The sequence below is a fragment of the Gymnoscopelus braueri genome, assembly GCF_963280865.1.
Source record: "Gymnoscopelus braueri genome assembly, chromosome: 2".
Taxonomy (NCBI): domain Eukaryota; kingdom Metazoa; phylum Chordata; class Actinopteri; order Myctophiformes; family Myctophidae; genus Gymnoscopelus; species Gymnoscopelus braueri.
This window is the reverse complement of record NC_137604.1, coordinates 47,060,558-47,080,557: the sequence shown is the minus strand read 5'-3', so window position 1 is coordinate 47,080,557 and position 20,000 is coordinate 47,060,558. Positions and strand designations below refer to the sequence as shown.

General features: G+C 43.7%; 1 protein-coding gene across 1 annotated transcript in view; it reads left to right on the top strand.

Annotated features, from left to right (window-relative positions):
- Positions 1–20,000, top strand: part of rims1b (regulating synaptic membrane exocytosis 1b) — a gene marked incomplete at its 5' end in the record, with an annotated part of 89,986 nt that overhangs the window by 36,430 nt on the left and 33,556 nt on the right. The window contains 13 exons of the mRNA XM_080417209.1: positions 1,224–1,510; positions 2,962–3,845; positions 10,278–10,318; positions 10,818–10,928; positions 11,581–11,680; positions 12,105–12,228; positions 12,334–12,390; positions 12,862–12,908; positions 13,042–13,157; positions 13,484–13,614; positions 17,101–17,272; positions 18,136–18,289; positions 18,874–18,933. Coding sequence (XP_080273335.1) covers positions 1,224–1,510; positions 2,962–3,845; positions 10,278–10,318; positions 10,818–10,928; positions 11,581–11,680; positions 12,105–12,228; positions 12,334–12,390; positions 12,862–12,908; positions 13,042–13,157; positions 13,484–13,614; positions 17,101–17,272; positions 18,136–18,289; positions 18,874–18,933 — 2,284 coding nt within the window. The remainder of the gene's footprint in view (positions 1–1,223; positions 1,511–2,961; positions 3,846–10,277; positions 10,319–10,817; positions 10,929–11,580; positions 11,681–12,104; positions 12,229–12,333; positions 12,391–12,861; positions 12,909–13,041; positions 13,158–13,483; positions 13,615–17,100; positions 17,273–18,135; positions 18,290–18,873; positions 18,934–20,000) is intronic.

Genomic DNA, 20,000 nt, shown 5'->3' with positions numbered 1-20,000 from the left:
GAGAAAAATCTACCCATTTATAATTTCTGCTGTCCATTTTCATTGTAAATTGTCTGTCAGTATTGTAAAGACTTGCATTCACAGAATCCATGCCTACACAAGTACCTTTCTATTTTTTTAAGGCTACATAGAGTAGAAATACAACACATTTTAGTGAGATGTATGAATTTTGTAGCAAAATCTTTCATAATGCTGTACTCCTATGTAAACTTTCTATATCCTGCACATACTGTGCATGTGGACAGTAGACTGTAAAGTCTGCACTTTATCAATGGTCCTGTCTCAGCACAATTTCTCAGGTTCATAAATAGGTTCAAAACGCATAACCTTTCCCGCAGGTTGTTTTGGGTTGAATAACAGTGTTGGACTGCACAATAAAATCCCTAGTGTTAATTTGACTCAGACGAGAGTACAAATGGAACCAAATGGACTTATGGGTCTGTCTGTGCTACTATAATCCAGGTCTGTTCATAGTTAATGGACCTAAAAGAGTGCCCTCCATAAGTGCTCTTCAATATTTGATTAGCTGGAACCTGAATGGGAGGGGATGCAGGAGGATAACATGCTATTTTTGGAACCCCTGTCACTTGTCTGGAAGACAAGACATTACCAGTGTTGGAAAGTAAATGAGTACATTTACTCAAGTATTGTAAAGTATGATTTTGAGGTACTTTGAGGTATTTTCTTTTTGCATTTTGTACTTTGTACTTTTTATGCCACTAGAATAATTTGACAGCTTTAGTTACCATTTACTGTACTTTGTAAATTTAGATTACACATAGGCCTACCACTAATATTAACCACTTGAGCCGAGATCTACAAGCTCACAACGCATACTTGAAGTATATTTGGATACCAACACTTAAGCACTTTTACTAAAACATTTGAATACAGGCGTTTTACTTGTGGTATTGCTACTTTTACTTAAGTAAAAAATCTGAGTACTTCTTACACCCCTGGATATTTCCAGTACTCCATTAAAGTGAGGGGGGGACTTACAAATTGAAAAGATTTACCTACAGTATATGTAACCATTAATTGGCTTGTGTATACACTATATAGTTAACAACCTTTACAAGGCTTTTCAGTATCAATGTGAGCAGCTTGACAAGTGTGTCAAAATGTTTAAACACGGGCATGCCTAACCACTTAGTCTATTGTAGATGTTTCTTTCCTAAGAGACTTATAGTTCGCCTAACGCTTTTCTCCCCTCAATTCCGCAGGTAATGTGGGTATGCAACCTGTGCCGTAAGCAACAAGAGATCCTCACCAAATCAGGAGAATGGTTTTCGGGGCAAGGGGTGCCCCTGGGTGCCGCCTTGAACGACCCGACCGGGGGCGGTGACGCCCCCCGGGACAGGAGGCTCCTCCGTTCTAGGTCCCAGGCCCCTCCCTCCAACGCCAACACAGGGCCACCAGACGGAACCCAACCGCCTGCCGGTGTCACTGCTGCTAAAGGTGCCGATATCATGCCTGCCTCACGCTCCCGGAGCGAACCACCCCGAGACAAGTAAGGCCTCACCTTGCACACAGATCTCACACACGCTCTTTCAGTGATGGACAAAGTACTCAAACCCCAGTACTTGAGTCAAAGTATAGATACTCCTGGTGAAATATTACTCAACTACAAGTGAAAGTTGCTCAGTCAAATTTGTACTTGAATTAAAGTGCTGGAGTATTTGCTTTTAAAATGGCAAGCGTTACTTCCGCATTCCTCATGTTCTTGTTGTTATCCCTCAGCACACAAAAACTAATTCCAAATCAACTGTACGTTGGTTTTGGCAATAAACGACGAATATGTAATTGAACATTCCTCCTTTCACAACGGAAGTCTATGGGAACGTCGTAACTTTCTCTCTCAATAGCTCTGACGTGGTATGAAACCTTCGTTTGTTGACTAGTTTTCATACCATTTACTCTTATCTTGTTCTTGTCACTCTGGATAAGAGCATTTGCTAAGTGCCTAAATTATACATTGTAAATTGGAATGATGACCACCAGCTCAGTGGTTGTGGTTAAAGTGTCCGCCCTGAGATTAGTAGGTCGGGGTTTGATCCCCGGCCGGGTCATACATTACCAAAAACTGTATTAATGGGACCCAATGCCTCCCTGCTTGGCACTCAGCATCAAGGGTCGGATTGGGGGTAAGTCCTTGGGACACACTAGCGTCATGTCCAGGCGGTGTACCTGTATGTCATGGCTGGGGGATGTACTTGTACATCAAGCCGCCTCAGAAACAGTAGATAGTCTCTCCTGCCCTATGGGCCACATGGCTCGGAAAGGCTTACTTAAATTGGAATGATACTGTAGTTATAGTTCCTCCTCTGACGTTATACTGTCATATTTGTCTAATATTTCTCATTTGGTCCGAACATTGTCAACTTCTGTCATATTCCACTGCATTTCAGCTTTTGACAAGAATACGCATATTGTGGGATAGAGACCCATTTTTCCCTGTGAAGCCCCATTGGCTGCAGCCTCTGGTGCTTTTAATCCCTAGGCAAGAAAGATTGAGCTGTGCCTGTCCTACTGTAGTGCTTCCCTGTACACCTGTGTCGAGGAAAATAACTGATGGCTGTGCGACAAAATGTATATGATGTGCAGAAGCTACGTAACAGCTTGGTCTTTGATTCAATTTCTTTGTTTGGAAGTCACATCATAGTCACATAAAAATTCATCATATTTCATCTTGGACTGTTTCAAGTTTAATCCCGATATACTAAGGTCAAATGTACTCAGCAATATGTTGGACATAGAATTCAAACATATTAAGAATACAGTGACAGACAAATCAATGGACAGTGGGTATCTGTGAACTATAGGCTACCTACTACTGTATATTATACAGTACAGTAGTAGGTATAGTTCACTGTATTCTTAATAAAAATCTAAGAATAGGATAAATGTTTTGGATTTTTCTTCTGCTTGATGGACATTTTCACAATTCCTCTTCTTTTGCAGGAAAAGGCCTGTGTCTTTACATGAGCAGAACGGTAAGATCAGTATAGGCCGTGGTGGTGGCCGGAGGCCTACAGGGAAGCTGCCATGCCATTCGTCCCTGGAGGAGCGTCCATGCCCGGGAGAACGAGGAGAGAGACCGGGCTGGAGGCTGGAGAAGATCCACTCTCAGGACTACGAGGACGGGGAAGAGGTCTCGCGCCGGCGACGCCCAGAGGACGAGGAGCGGGAACGAGAGCAGAGGGAGCGCCAGCGCCGCGAGGAGGAGTTCCAGAATCGCTACCGCAGCGACCCCAACCTGGCGCGCTACCCGGTCAAGCCTCAGAAGGAGGAGCAGGAGATGCGCATGCACGCCAAGGTGTCGAAGGTCCGCCACGAACGTCGCCATAGCGACCAGGCGATCAACGAGGTCGGACTGGGGCCCGGAGACGGAGGAGGTAGCGCGGGGGACGTGCTTGAAAACCGCCTGGCCAGGAGAGGTGGGGGCGGGGAGGGAGACCGAAAGGCCATGTTGGACAACCACCGGGCCTACTCTGTGGATAGGACCGTGGGGGGTGGAGGGGGTGCCCCGCCTCAGGGAGGAGGCCCGAGAGCGGGGCCACACCCTGGGGAACCGGCGCCTCTGGACAGGGGCACAAACAAGGGCCGCCTAGAGCCCAATACAGGCCGGACACCAAGGGACAAGGGGGGAGAGGACCTGCTGCGGAAGGACTCTCAGAGCTCGGACCAGTCGGACTCCTTGCGGCCGCCCCCTCCGCGGGCCTACAAGAGCAAACGCGGCGTCAACAAGAGGCAGATGTCCATCAGCAGCTCAGAGGAGGAGGGCGGCTCCACGCCCGAGTACACCAGCTGTGAGGACGTGGACATGGAGAGTGTCAGCGAGAAAGGTCAGTCACACAGCTGTGCCTGCTCTACCAGCTGAACTAAACTAACATTCTGCTGCCTTGCATTAGATTTACAATTCAGAATCAGATTTTTTTTTATTGCCAGGTGTGCTTTCGCAATTACTTGGAATTTACTCAAAATGTAAGGATAAGCATGAAGAAGGCGAAAACTAACAGGGGGTCCCGGACCACTATTTAGGCTATTGTTAGTTTTCGGCTTCTTTACCCGCTAGGGCTTAGGGGGTTCTTAGAGTTAGTACAGGGAGCGCCGGCACATTTTTGTGTGATAGGTTTAGATTTTCTTTTCTTCAAAAAAAATTAAATGTCTGAAAATACAGATGAAGATTATGTTTATGTTTGTTTATGTTTATTAAAGGATCAGCATTAGAGACACATGAATGAGCCTTTAGTCTTCCTGGGGTCCTGAACAAACCAAATACTATACAAATGTGCAACAAAAAATACAAATTAAAGTAAAAAAAATATATAAAATAAAAATTACAAATGAATACAAAAAGACAAATTAACATGATAAAATCAAATCCAACAGTGCAGTCAAATTAAACAAATACACAAATAACAGTTACATACTTAACTTACTTGGCAAGATATCTCTTGATATGTTTTTGAAAGTAATTTTGTTATGATTGTACTGTAGATAAGATTTCCAGAGTTCTATTGACCTATATATACCAGTGAGTTTGAGAAAATTCGTTTTTGGTGCTGTTTTTATGTTACCAGAAGCTGCTCCTCTGGTGTTGTACCCATATTCAGAAGTCATTTGTAACTGGTGAGCCAAGCTGGTGAGCCAAGCTAGACGGCTTATTGGTGCTAATAAAATTAGCACCAATAAGCCGTTATGTAAATGGTAAATGGTGCATTTATATAGCGCTTCTATCCGAAGCGCTTTACATTGATTGTGCCATTAACCCATTCACACACACATTCATACACCGATGGTGGAGGAAACCATGCAAGGCACCAACCTGCTCATCGGGAGCAATTAGGGGTTCAGCGTCTTGCTCAAGGACCCTTCGACACTAACTCTAGGGGAGCGCCCCAGCCCGGGATCGAACTGGGAACCTTGCGGTTTTCCAGTTCACTCTACCCGGCCACTCTACCCCTGAGCCACTCCCGCCCCTCATTGGTTGGCTATGGACAGTTCAGAAACCTGCCTACCGATGACATCATCGATGGCGATTCCAAGCTAATAGAGCCTTTCTCTTCCTGGAAAGTTAGCATGCTCAAATATGTAAGATTAACATTAACACATTAACCGCCAAGAACGTAGTCCTATGGTCCGTTAAATCCAACTGTTAAGCGCCGAGACCGTAGCCCTACGGGCTGCGGTCTTTTCGCGCATGCGCGGTCCGGGTGCACTTTCGGAATTTTTTTGATCCACTTCCGTTTCCGGTTTGATGACCGGAAATAGAATTATTTGGGATCCGGTTTTGACGATCACGCCCGCTCCCATTCTACAGACGAAACTGAAACTCAATTCTCTTCCTGTAGTTTTTTCTCCTCGCATTTCACTGTTTAACGTAATCCGCTCTAACTACAACATGGATACCCCGTTTGACACGCGATCTTCACTGGGAGATACAGGGAGATCTCGCGGATGTAAACAGACCGTGTAGAGCTCAATCTTAAGGATTTTAACAAGATCTATGGCGACATGAAAAAAACAAAAAAACAACAAAAACACCTTGGCACTGGTGAGTACATTATGAGATTAACCTCTGGCGGTCGATGTGTTAAGATTAACATGAATATGACAACATGAATATTAGCTATGATAATGTGTAAACAAAGAAACAAAGAAATTCTTCATTAATAGGCAGGTTTGGTCATTTCGAAGATTTCAAACTTTTTTTTAAATTGTATTGCTTTATTATTGCAAGAACAATGGCTTCTATTTGAGCATGCTAACTTTCCAGGAAGAGAAAGGCTCTATTAGCTTGGAATCGCCATCGATGATGTCATCGGTAGGCAGGTTTCTGAACTGTCCATAGCCAACCAATGAGACGCAGAGTGACAGTGCCATTAACAGCGTCCATCTAAGCTTTAACATCTGAATGCAGATCTCAAATGTTTCAATAATGGAAATAAAATGATGGAGGATCAAGTGCAGAGAGATGACCGGCCATATAAAATGTCCAGAATCAAGTATCCTTTTCATGGCCAAGTAAGCACATGCACAGATTTTGAGACAGTACAGGGACACATTTAATCACATAATTTAAAAACATAGACATTTAATCACCTCATAGAAAACTGAAGAGAATATGAAATGAATAGGCAATTATTTGGAATGCTCAATTGAGAGTGTAGTAAAAGACATTGCAAACATTGCATCATCATTCTACCATGTGGGATCCAGTACCTTTTTGACTGTGGCTAATAACCCTGTTGCTCTGACTCTGAGAACAGCTCTTTTTATTTGGAAAGTCCCTGTGATTTAGGCCAGCAGATTTGTGGAATTAGGTCAGTGGCTCGCTCGCTATATGTAACTCAAACAAACAGCTGCACTGGGCAACTATTGTGACCACAAGATACGGTAAAATCTGGTTACGGATGCCATGTGTCCTGTGTTCCGTTTTCGAGCATTACCTCATTGTATTGAACTCCTTCACATGCATGGTTTGCGGCTCACCACTGGGTTTGCTAGCTAAGCTACTGAATCTTGGCTAAGATACTGTAAGTATCGGAATGCAATGCATAAGACAGTGAAGTATAAATTAGGCTTAAGCTGTTTGAGATGTATTCATCCAGATGACTTTAATTCAGGACTGATATTTAGGTAGATGTTGTGGACTGGGATTATTCTGAACTATCTCCACAATGGAACATCTCTTTTTGTCTTTTACTCTTTTTCTTGATATTCCCCTCAAACTGTTTCCAGGGTAAATGTAAAAATATACATACATGTCAGTATAATATGAAGCTGCAAGACCCATTATCTTTTCATAGATTATATCAGATCCACTTTTTTATGTGGTCAGAGTTATTTACCTACAGTACAGTAATTTCAAGTTAAGATAATTGTAGAGAACAATCTTGGCCTCTAGTGAGATTCTTGGATTATGAGACAAATCGGGTATTACTATGGGTGCATTAGACATCTAACTGTTAAATACAACTATGTTGTGCATCCCCACTTAAAGTTCTTACAAATGTTTTTAGTTTACACTTATTAATGTTGTGCAATATACAGTGTATACTGTATGTACGAGCCGCATACTTGTTCATGTTCACCATGTTCACATATTTAGTGAACGTACAGCAGACAGCTTTTCTTTTCCTTCTTTTTTTTTTAGCAGGCAGCTTTATCGATGCAATCAAGCTGGTGAAATGAGCCTGTTAAACTTTTATGCAAGGTTATATAATATATGATTTGGAGGTTGGCAGTTTGAGTACCTTCCAGCTTGAATTCCACAAGCAGAGCTTTTTAAGAGCTAGCAAATGGCTTTATGAAATTAAGGATCTATTTAAGGCTGGTATGTATAGAACGATGGTTACGTAGGTTGGATCACTCCAATATGATATATCCCGCCGCGGCTGCGGAGGCACCGAGGTAGACTACCAGATTAATCCGTGTACGGGGGTGTGCCATGGCTAGGGGGGGTCGCCCTCTGCGATTCCTCAAATTCCTATACGCGGCACCACCCTCTTCCTCGTATTCTTCTCGAGGCGCCCCGGAACACTGCAAGACGATTTGTGACGAGTGATCCAATCGCTCACATAACCGTGGTTACGTACGTAACCATTGTTATGTAGCGCTTTATTGGATCACTCCAATATGATATACACAACATTAGGTTACTTGTGAGCTTGGAAAAGGAACAAAGCTCAAACTCACCTATCAGAAGGGGTTGAGCTGAAGTCCTCACAGTAGAGCTGCCGTCTGCCGTCCGGTTGGAGGCAACCCCTAAAACGGCTTGTTTCACCCGGTTGGAAGGGACCACCACATTAACGAGGTAGAACCTAGCAAAGGTGCTAGGGGACGTCCAGTTGGCCAAGGCACAGATATCAGACAGGGGAACCCCTCGGAGCTGTGCCCAAGAGGCAGCCATACCCCTGGTGGAGTGTGCCATCACAGAGGATGGATCGGCCAACCGATACGTGTTAGTGGTGATGCACTCTCTGTGCCTTCCTGGGCCTCGAGTGGGGGGGGGGGGGGGGGGGGTAGGCCACTGATGACCTGCTTGTGCTGGGGTTAGGTGCGAGGGCGTTTCCGTCCTTTCAAGGAGGTCAGACCATGGACGCTTATGGCGGGGCGAGAGACTGTTGGACTCGACGGTTAACCTGCTGTTGCTATGGATGACTTCCTGTGGGGGACGATAATGTCCCCCACAGGAAGGAACATAATCGCCATCGCACAGCCGCACAACACCTGAGGAGAAAATACGCGAGCACGCGTAACACGCAAGCACGCGTGTGTTTCAACTCAGGGAAAACCGCAAGCCGCCTAAGCTAACTATACACGGCTTCCCACAAACTTGTTACAGGGTAGGCGCAGTCCCAAATCCGAGACAACCAGGAGGGTTTCAGCAAACATACGAAGAACATGAAACCCCCCGTGTCACAATACAGGCTGACCAGACCGCGAATCGCCCGTACGTACACATGTACGTACTGTGATGAATCTGATGTGATGATGATGATTAACATCAGGTTGGAAAAAATACCTGAACAACCTGATGCTATAGACTCTGAGACTAACAACATTAGACAGTAGACACTATTTATATATACATTAAAAAAAGAACCTGGTGTTTTGATCGTATCTGAGCCGTTTAAATCATCTTTGGATTTGATGGATCTGTCAGAGGAACAGTTTTGATTTTGATTTACCCGTCTTGATTTCTACTCCTTCCTAAAAGCCGACATGCCCGCTCAGCAGTTCTAAGCGCAGCATCAGCGTTTATTCTCTTCTGAAGCATTTCAATGCAGCCTGAGATCAGAGATTACCAGGAAAAACCATCACAGCCACTCAAGCATTTATTTATTGATTTATTTCATAATCTGCATCACGATAGGGTTTCATAGCATTGCTGTCGGGCAGAAACCTAATATCTCCATATTTCAACGTTTTATGTTTTGTCGTAAATTAATGCCCTACTTCATCATACAAGAGTGTTGCACAAAAGTAGTGAAAATTGCAGATCTACAAGCTCACAACGCCTCGTGATGTGAGCTTGTAGATTGTCTATACTCACTATTTTAAATCGTTTTTTTTTTACATTATAATAAAAAAGGAACTGTCATTTGGACTTACAAGGTTTCCACCCAACAGCAACGATAGGCTACTTTTACCTAGTCTTACACACACTGTAGCGCCTTAATGGTTTCTTAATTGCAGTGATTCTCAACCTTTTTATCTGCCGTGTGACCCATTAAAAAATGATCAATACAAGGATTTTTTTTCCCCATAAAAAGGAGGTTTATTTTATATGCGCAGTAGCAGTATAAACGAGAGGATTCACACATTGTAAGTTATATGCAGGCTACCCTGCAGCGCTGTAAACTGAATAAATAAAACAGACATTAGGGCTAAATGAAAAATATACAACTTAAATCAAAGTTTAGAAAATAGTAGCCCGACTCTCTAATGAAAATAAATTAAAACAAATTACAAAGTGAATAATATAAATAAATTGTTTGACTAATCAATTACAACGCTTATTATCAATGAACAGTTAAATGGTTAATCATTTAACGTCCCTACTACAAGCTGACCAGCATATACTTGTACATGGGCTATATATATCCCAACCAGTGACAATATCTCATCCTTTTTGGCAATGAAAGAGTCCTGTGTGGTGGAACAGTGGCCATGAGGATCTGCTCTGATGTTGGTCCATTCTCCTCTTCTACTCACCCAGACCATCTGTTGGTGTTAATGAGAGCTGAACATCTCTGTCCAAGCCTTATCTCCTGTGTTGGACTGGCCAACTTGGATTGCGTTCATATAGATTCACTGTGAATGAAGTTTACATGCATTCTTTCACTTTGTCTCTTTCTGTCTCACTCTCTGACTGTCTCTCTCTTGTGCGTGTTTTCATTCGTTAACCACTTAAGCCCTCTATACTTCATCATTTGACAGACAATTAGTACAATCTACAAGCTCTGAAACGTGTCGCGTTGTAATGCGTGAAGCTTGTAGAACTGCAGTTTACATCATTTCAGAAAATGTTGACAAAAAAAAGTGTAACCTATAACGTATAACCTATAACCTATAACGACATGCCCAAAATAGGGACGCCGGGTACAATGTGGTTCATTCTTTCATGAATTTTCAGATACTTCCTATTTGATACGCTCGGTTTAAATCCTGTGATCTTTGTCCTTCTCCATTTCAGTACTCAACCTGTAAGGATCGCCTTCAATGAATCACTTAGTTTACACTTAAAGCATCTCTTCCTCTCTCTTCAGGTGACTGGGACTGCTATCCACTAGATCCTACCGTGTGGCATGTAAGTTTCACAAGAATGACAGATGCACACACGCATGCACATCATCATATGCATAACAGATTCATCATTCGTATAACAGATTACAGATGTTTGAGAGTGCTGATTATTATGTGAATCAGATTTATTTGTTTTGTTTGGCCTGCCCAGGCTTTTCTCTTAGTGTAAATTTAATGTAAAGTACAGTACGTGTAATTAAAGTGTATGATGCAAAGCACAATGTATACCCAAATGTATTTGTATTAGGGAATTTTTGTGCAGAATCAATAACAGCAGCAATAACAATGACATCACATCAGCAACAATAATAATCACTTCCTGAATATAATTTCTTTGTGAAAACACCCTGGTTTAATGTTATTATTTCTGACAGCACTTTATTTTACTTTTACCGTATATAAAGCACATTGCACTGCATTTCCCTATTGTGACATATGGTATACTATGTTCATAAATCCATTAAAAAAAAGAAAATTGACATTATCCCTCCCCCCTCTGGCAGCATCCAGTCACGTGGCAGCCGTCCAAGGAAGGTGATCATTTAATCGGACGCATCACTCTGAGCAAGAGATCTGCCATGCCCCGGGAGGCTGGCTCCCTGCTGGGGCTAAAGGCAAGTTGAGGCATTGTTCCAGGTCCGGGTGACGCAAGCGTCACTGAATGCGTGTCAAGAAATAAAAAAGAGGTTACTTTCTTTCTGCATTGCTCCAACTCAGTTTGGATGTGCCATGTGTCGACGCTCCGAATAGAGATGTGTCACCGTCAACGGGTTTTTTGACGGGTCCAATAGATGCCTTCAGTGTGGCGGGTGCATTGTAAACAAGGGGGCCCAGTGAAATGAGGAAGAGGAACAGTTTAAATACTTAAGTCCTATTCTTTCTTTTCTTTTTTTTCTGTTTTTGAACAAACTTGACCAATCTTGACAAATGTTGAGAAAATCTTCTCTTTTGGGGGTCCCTTGCACATAATATTTAAAAAAATGGGGGTCCGTGGCCTAAAACAGTATATCAATTTTGGGGTTCTTGACATGAAAATAACTGGTGTAAACTTCCTAGGATTCATCATATTGTATTGTTTTGCTTTAGTCTAGCACCTACGCAGACTAAAGCAATTACAAACGACATTGTTTTGACTTTTCCAGGATTCTACACAGCTGAAAAGAGCTTGTGTTAATGTACACAGGGCCTTTGTGTTCTACTTTCCTACGTTCAACAGAAATGTATCTGCAGTGCTTACACCCTGTGGCCGTTTATTTTCATTTCTAGGTGGTGGGAGGGAAGATGACAGAGACAGGAAGATTAGGGGCCTTCATCACCAAAGTCAAGAAAGGAAGCTTGGCAGATGTTGTGGGACATTTGCGAGCAGGTACGCTGCATGGGACCGAGGATCCCTGAATGAATTAAGTGATGATGAATAATCTACATCAGCGATTCTCAACCTGTGGGCAGGGGAAAAACACAGTTTTTTTTTTAAATGACATTTTCATTGTGATACAGCTAGGAATACTGTGATATTTCCATTGATCCAAGCCAGAACACAATCGATTGATTGATCATTAAAATAAACGTAAACGATTTTCATGCAGTCGAGCTTCACGTACACAGGCATTGCTTTTTTGATAAATTCATTCAAAAGGAATCTTGTTTACCTCTACTATGATTTTACTGCTGTTATATGCTACCATTCTGAAATTTAATAACAGCTGTGATGTGAGCAGAGGTCATTCTGCGAAGCCCTCGGGCGTCAAAATCACTCAACCCTCCTGTATGTCGGCCATGTTGGTTTCTAGGTGACGAGGTGCTGCAGTGGAGTGGGAAGTCGTTGCCCGGAGCAACCAAGAAAGAAGTGTACAACATCATTCTGGAATCCAAGGCCGAGCCCCAAGTGGAGATTGTTGTTTCCAGACCTATAGGGTAAGAGTACTCTAAATAGTGTGTAATCATTTTCTTAATTGTACATGTGATGATGCTATGTGCTTTCGCTCATGGACGCTCATGTCTCCTTCCTTTGTCTAAAAGCTCTATCCACCGAATTATATCCAAAAACTTCTTGAGAAAGGTTTATAGAGCAAATCAGTAAGTAGTATTGATTTCATGGGTGGAGCCCCTTGCCCCCGATGCCTCACCTGAAATCCTAGCCTTTTGGATCCAAGAGAAAAGAAAGGCTGATTTATACTGTGCCACACGCCAGTGTCGCTTGCCGAAAATAGCCGATCTACAAGCTCACTAATGCACGACACCATCGTATGACGGAGTATAAATTAAGCATAACATAAACCCTGTCATGCTCTTCCCCTAAACTCTCCGTTATGTTTGATATTTTGTATGTGGATGCTTTTTTCCTGCTTGTTCTTCCTGTATCCTGGCGAGTCTCATGCTTGCCATGTATCAATTGTCAAAGAATGTACTGTATGCCGTGTGCTCGTTTGTTTGTGTACGATGCTAGTATGTTAATGTGCAGATGCATCCGCCGTGATGATTATATCATATTTTTATTATATTATGTCTTGATTTCTGTGATTCAACTTTTTTTTACAAATTTCACAGAGACATCCCAAGAATTCCAGAATCATCCCACCCTCCTTTAGAATCTAGTAAGTATCCATGTCAGGTGTGCTTTTGTGAGATGCCACTCAGTTGGTAGTTGCTTTCTCCATACACATACTGTACTGTTCCATATCTTGCAAGTTAGTTGCAACCCAATACTATGGTGCTTCTCTCCTTCAGCGGGCTCCAGTTCATTTGAGTCTCAGAAGATGGACCGTCCCTCTATATCAGTGATGTCCCCTACGAGCCCTGGAACCCTCAGAGACCTTCCCCTGGTACTGCCTGGTCAGCTCTCTGTGAGTAGTTCCCTCAGGAAGCATCGGGCAGAAAACCTTGTATCTTCATATTTAAATTTTTTGTCAATTAATGCCCTACTTCGTTGTAATTAATATGTCACGCAAAAGTAGCGAGCTTGTAGCTTGTGAGCTTGAACGTCTGCTGCTTTTTGACATAATGTATTGATTTCATGGGTGGAGCCCCTTGCCCCGATGCCTCACCTATGTTTGTGGATAAATGAATGGATGCAAGGGGGGAGGGGGGGGGGGGGGGAATCATTATAGCTTGAATGAAAATCTCTTCATGTACTGTTCCTGTGCATTAATACATACAGTATATTGTGCAGGTGAAGCTGTGGTACGATAAAGTGGGCCATCAGCTTATCGTCAACACCCTTCAAGCCATAGACCTGCCTCCACGAACAGATGGCCGACCGCGCAACCCCTATGTCAAGATGTATTTCCTGCCTGATCGGAGGTAGGGCATGGGTGGGGGTTTTATCGACCCAACAATTTATTTTCTCCTTTCTTACAGTTTAATAGACCGCCGAAGTCTGACGTCATTTACACATCCTTTGTTTGTCTACCTGGTTTGCAGTTTTCCACCCCCGTTCTGAATCCCATAGACGTATTGAATATCGCGTCAAATAAGAACTGTGTTCCAAAAATAAACACATGACCCCGGCGGGTTGACTCTTATGGATATGAAGCATCAACTGACGGTGAGAAAACGCTAATGTTACTTCCGCCGAATTAGTTACATTTTCGCCAGAAACAGACTGTATCAAATATAAGTGACTGACTATCATAAACGATACAGAACCTCCTCCCTAACAATAACGCCGACACGCGGTGTTTATTTTTGGACCACAATTCTTATATGAGACGATTCTAAGATGACCCAATGTTATTCTCCATAGAGAAATTACTTCCGCAAACCTGGGGATGAACGAGTGACGTCAGGACTTCGGTGCTCTATAGGCTCTATGCACAGCAGCCATATTGGAAAGAAATTGGGCCCCTTCCTTACTTCCTTAAAGGGCCATTTCACCCCTGGAAGAAGTTTTCGGTCTTTTAATGAAGTTTAGGAGTCAAGAAACAAGATCCTGGGTTTTTTTTGTGAATAATCTGTGTTTTTAGATATCTAGTAATCTTCGCAATATTCGTGACGTTATTTGCATCATGAGAGATTGGTCTCATTCCTTTCCGCACTACATGTCTCGGCGTGTCTCAGTCAGACCATCTCAAAAGACAGCCCCAATGGGGTGTCCGTAACACTTTGTTCAACCTTCTTTCGCCACTCGGCCACTCCCATTAGCTGCGGCCAGCGGCCCTTGCAGAGTGAGGCATTACTTTACCTGAGTTATCTTCTGATAGTTGTACTTGAATGTTGACATGAAATAATAATCCTGTGTAGTGTTTCATAAGCGCAAGCTTGAAAAAAAAAATACAGCGTGGAGTAGCAGCGCTGGTAAACAAACACCGTCACGAAAGGCTAGGATCATAATACCAAGGATGTGACAGTGATGTCAATACTATGCGACACGGAAGTGAAACTGCATGAAGATACTTATATGTCCCAGTGATATGACATCACTAACGAATCCTTGGACATAATATGTAACTAGATGAACGTTTGCGAGGACAGCCAGTGTTGCCAGATATTGTGAGAGAAATAAGCAGCCAGGTCTATGAAAACAAGCCCAAAAGAAAAATAACTATGCCAAGAGCACTTTACCTAGACATGGGATATTATATATTTGAAAATTGCTGATCTACAAGCTCACAACGCTTCGCAACCCATTGTGAGCTTGTAGATCTGCTATTTACAAAAAAATCTTGAGGGGGAAAAAGTCCAAAATGTGGATTTTTTGCAAAATATTTTTATTTGCTTTTCAAAATGTGGAATATTTTTGACACATATTTGTTAGGGGCTCCCTGCCACAAATTATAATTTCAGATGGGGGTCTGTGGAAAAATACATGAACATGTTTGAGAACCACTGGTTTAAACAGCAATCAAAACATTTGGAAACAAGCCCAAATATCAACTACATTTTAGAAAGAAGCCGCTTATAATAAGCAGACATGGCGACACTGGCATGCTGTTTGGATGTTATTGTTGGAGATCACACCCACATGGAACCTCCCCTGCCACAAGGCACCAAAGCATTCTGGGAGTTGAAGTTATAGGCAGTGATACGCTGTGGTCCCCCCTGTGGTCCCCCCTGTGGTCACCCCTGGAACTTCTTCCAGGGGTGAAGTGCTCCTTTAACAGGTGTTACCAATGATACTAATGAAGGCTCTGTTCCATTTAGTGTAGCACAATAGTTATCAAACTTTTTGATTTCAAGGACCCCCATAATTCTGAGAGTGTACAAATGGAACCAAATGGACCCTTACGGGTCCATTTGGTTCCATTTGTACACTCTCAGAGTTACACACCCGTAAGGGGCCATTTGGAACCCCCTCAAGCAACCATGAGGGTCCCTGGACCACACTTTGAGACCCACTGGTGTAGCAGAGTGTTTCCAGTGAGCCAACATGTGCAATATCAGCACCCTGACTCTGGTTGACCAGAATGGAATAGAGCCTTCATTAGTATCATTGGTAACACCTGTGAAGGAAGTAAGGAAGAGGCCCAATATCTCTCCATATGGCGGCTGTGCATATATAGAGCCTATTTACTGGGATAATGACAACTGACAATCACCAATAATAATAGTAATAAATTGTGGTTTATATTTTTCTCAGACGATTATATCATATTTTAGGTCATTACACACCGGCGATTATGCGAATATACGCAAAATTCCGAATAAATAAAAGACGCTTTTTCGCTTCGCTTTTTCACTTTTTCGCTCCGTGGAAGCTTGCATTGACTAAAAAAAACGTATTATTCGCATGAATAAATCGTCCCCGGTGTGTAAGGGCCTTAACACTTTGTGAGAAACGCAGCATTTTCAACCAGCTCGACTAGTTCGAGTCGGAAGTTGCAAATACCGTATACACACAGTGATTAGGCTTGCTTGCTTACGGGGAAATTTTATTGACCCTATATACCAGGGATGGGCAACTGGCGGCCCGCACCGTCACTCAATGCGGCCCCAAGACAAAATCCCCCCCCCAAAAAAAATAATATATATACTTTTGAAATCACAAAGAAAAACAAAGTAATCTAAACATATCCGAAATGGTGAACTATTGCCTTCAGCTGTTCCAAACATGCAACTTTCCATGAACCATTTTAATTACAACAGTCCACCAGTAGAGCGCGCTCTCGTTTATTTTAATAGAAGCCTTATTAACTAGTGTTCATTTTTGTATATTTTTAAGCCAAGGTTACAGCAATACTCTGAAAGGCATACTCAGGAATGTGAAGTTTTGTTTAGCAGTACAGCTGTAGTAAGTTGATAGAAGCCTTACTAAATGCTAAATAAAAACAAAGTTACAACAAATAATAATAGTTAATATCCCTTATTTATCACATATGTGACTATTATGGGTTTTGAGTAATGGGGTACTACTGGCGAGAGTGCCGATAAACAGGGGCAGGCTGGGACCAAAATTCAGCCCTGGCATTTTGGTCCGAACCGGCCCACCGCCCCCGGACCGTTTTGCTAACGGGGGGGGGGGTCCGTTTTGTCAACGGGGGGGGTCCCACCCCTGCTATATACTGTATGTAGTGACTACTACTGGGATCATTGCCATAAACTACACCTCATTAGGAGCAGGCCAGCTAGTCCTTACTACAATCCTAAACCCAGTTTTCATTTCCAGGCAGTTAGATTCCTTTCTACTGTATCTCTGTGGCATCGTTTTCTGTTTGTTTGTTTGTTTGTTTGGTTGGTGTGTTACCACTTATGCCCAGAAAGTATTGGGTAAATTGTCACCTATAATGCCCATGCCCAAAATAAGGAGGCCATGTTTTGTGGTGGTTAAAGTACACGTGTCCTCTGTCCCAGTGATAAGAGCAAGCGGCGGACCAAGACGGTGAAGAAGAGCATGGAGCCCAAGTGGAACCAGACCTTCCTCTACTCCCACGTCCACCGGCGTGACTTCAGAGAGCGCATGCTGGAGATCACTGTCTGGGACCAGCCCAGGGTGCAGGAGGAGGAGAGCGACTTCCTGGGGGAGGTAGGGTAGACGCAAGAACCTCTTTTCCAGGTGTTTTGCCTTGGATGGGTGTGGTTTTGAGGCGAGCAGCGTTCTTCCAACCGTTCGCAGTAGCCTCGCCCAGTAGGCTACTGTGCGCTACTGGGCGGGGCTTCTTTCGCTCTACATTTGAAGAGGTGGGCGTTGTCACATTCTAATCCAGCCCGAATACCCAATGGCTTTCCTTGATGATCGCTAGTATAGACTCCCAACCCACACCTCCAGGGTTCGGCTCCCGCTCATGACACTACTTTTTCCAACAACCGCGGACTACTTTTTTTCGCCGATAAAGTGTCGTTTTGGACCGCGACTGGGGGGCGCAGTCTCAAGCGAACTTGAGCCACGAGAAGCACCACCGAGCACACTAAAGCGCGCGAGTTGCTGTGCTGAACGTTGCGAGGTTCGCTTGAGCCTACTCAGCCCCGTCCGAGTTATGTACCGATAGGCACAGAATTGTAAATTATCGCCCCCCCCTCCCCCCCAGGCAATGCCAGCGCCGAGCATTATTTTCCACCACAGAGTACTGAGAGAGGTTGGTAGAACGCTGGTCGCGGTTTTGACGTTATGTTTAGGCATAACATAATAGGTTTTTATTAGGTTAAGGTTAGGGTTAAGTAAGGGATAGGAATATAACCACACCCACCCGGGGCGAAACACCAAGGAAAGAGGGTCTTCCGTAGGGACACAGATGTGGGCTAAATCAGTGGTTCTCTAACTCACTCATTCCAAGCACCCCGAGTTTGGTATGCATTAGGGCATTGATTCTCAACCTCTCTCTCTCTCTCTCTCTCTCTCTCTCTCTCTCTCTCTCTCTCTCTCTCTCTCTCTCTCTCTCTTTCTATCAGATCCTGATAGAGTTGGAGACTGCCTTGCTGGATGACGTGCCTCACTGGTATAAGCTCCAGACCCATGATGTGTCCTCTCTACCTCTGCCCCAGCCCTCGCCGTACCTCCCACGCAGACACGTGCACGGAGACAGCCCCAGCAAGAAACTACAGAGTATGTTTGCGCGCGCGCGCGCGCGTGTGTGTGTGTGTGTGTGTGTGTGTGTGTGTGTGTGTGTGTGTGTGTGTGTGTGTGTGTGTGTGTGTGTGTGTGTGTGTGTGTGTGTGTGTGTGTGTGTGTGTGTGTGTGTGTGTGTGTATGTGTCTATGTGTCTATGCCTGTGTGTCTATGCCTGTGTGTCTCTGTATTAAAATGCCTGTGCGTATGTATGAAAATGAGAAAAAGAGGGGTGTCTGTGTGTGTGTGTGTGTGTGTGTGTGTGTGTGTGTGTGTGTGTGTGTGTGTGTGTGCGTGTGCGTGTGCGTGTGTGCGTGTGCGTGCGTGCGTGTTTCTGTGCTTGTTTACACAGACCTCATTACAGACAAATTCTCCGCTATGCCTTATTGAACTTTCTTATCTCCCTGTGTACAAGTTCAGTCCCCAGCAGAACCCCTCAACCTCACCACGTACCCTTGTGTGTGTGTGTGTGTGTGTGTGTGTGTGTGTGTGTGTGTGTGTGTGTGTGTGTGTGTGTGTGTGTGTGTGTGTGTGTGTGTGTGTGTGTGTGTGTGTGTGTGTGTGTGGTTGTCATTGAGCAGGGTCTCATCGCATCATTGATACTGAGTTTGATGATCATGCTTTAACAGTAGAGACAAAAGGTGGGTGGGGGGCATGGTTACTGAACATCCCCTTTTAGTAGGTGTCCAGCACTGGGTGAGAAAGAATAGGCAGCACACACACATGCACGCACACGCAAACGCACACACATGCTCACACACGCACACACACACACTCACTCACACACACACACACACTCACACACACACTGTTCTCTCTATCCTTCCAACCTCTTCCTGGCCTTAACATCATACCTCACACCTGTTATAATGAATTACACACCCAATTTAAAACAATTAATCTTGTGAAACAGCTGTATGCTGTGTCAGCTAAATCCACAACAGGGTTTTTTGCTAGTCATCAAAAAGCTGCCATTGGACTGAATTCAAATTGTGTAACTGTTGTGTAGTACTATACACAACAACAGAACCTTGCAGTGTCCACACAGTCTTTCTCCTCCTCTGCTGGACTGCAGAAACACTATAGAGTTGTACGCCGCGCTGGTTCTCAACGTCGGATCCATGGGCCCAACAGGATCTGTAACTCTGAGCGTGTACAAATGGAACCAAATGGACCCGATTTTGTTCCATTCGTACACTCTCAGAGTTAAATCAACACTGAGGATTTGACAGTGTAGATTTTACAGTGTAGACAGTGTAGATTTGGGGTAGATTGGTGTTCTATTTGTACACTCTCAAGATCCGTACACACCGGGAGCGATTATATGTTTTTGCGATTAATTTGCATTAATTTAGACTGCTGTTTGTGTTATGAGTTACATGTACATTGAGCGCCAATATAACGAGACGATGAAGCGCCGTAAAAAAAAAAAATCAAAACGAGGTTGATTTTTCAGCACAAATAAATTCATAAAACCTGTATGAATGGAGGCATCACCAAAACAAAAACTTTGATGTGAAATAAGCGCGACGCATTTTCGTATCGTTGATTCGCGTAGCTCCCGGTGTGTAATGACCTTCAGAGTTATACAGACCTGTAAAGTGTCCATTTGGACCCCTGTGCGGGCCCCTGACCAGACGTTGAGAAACAGTGGTGTACACAGTAGAACCACTGGAAGCACTGTGTGCATGGTAGACAGTAGAAAACT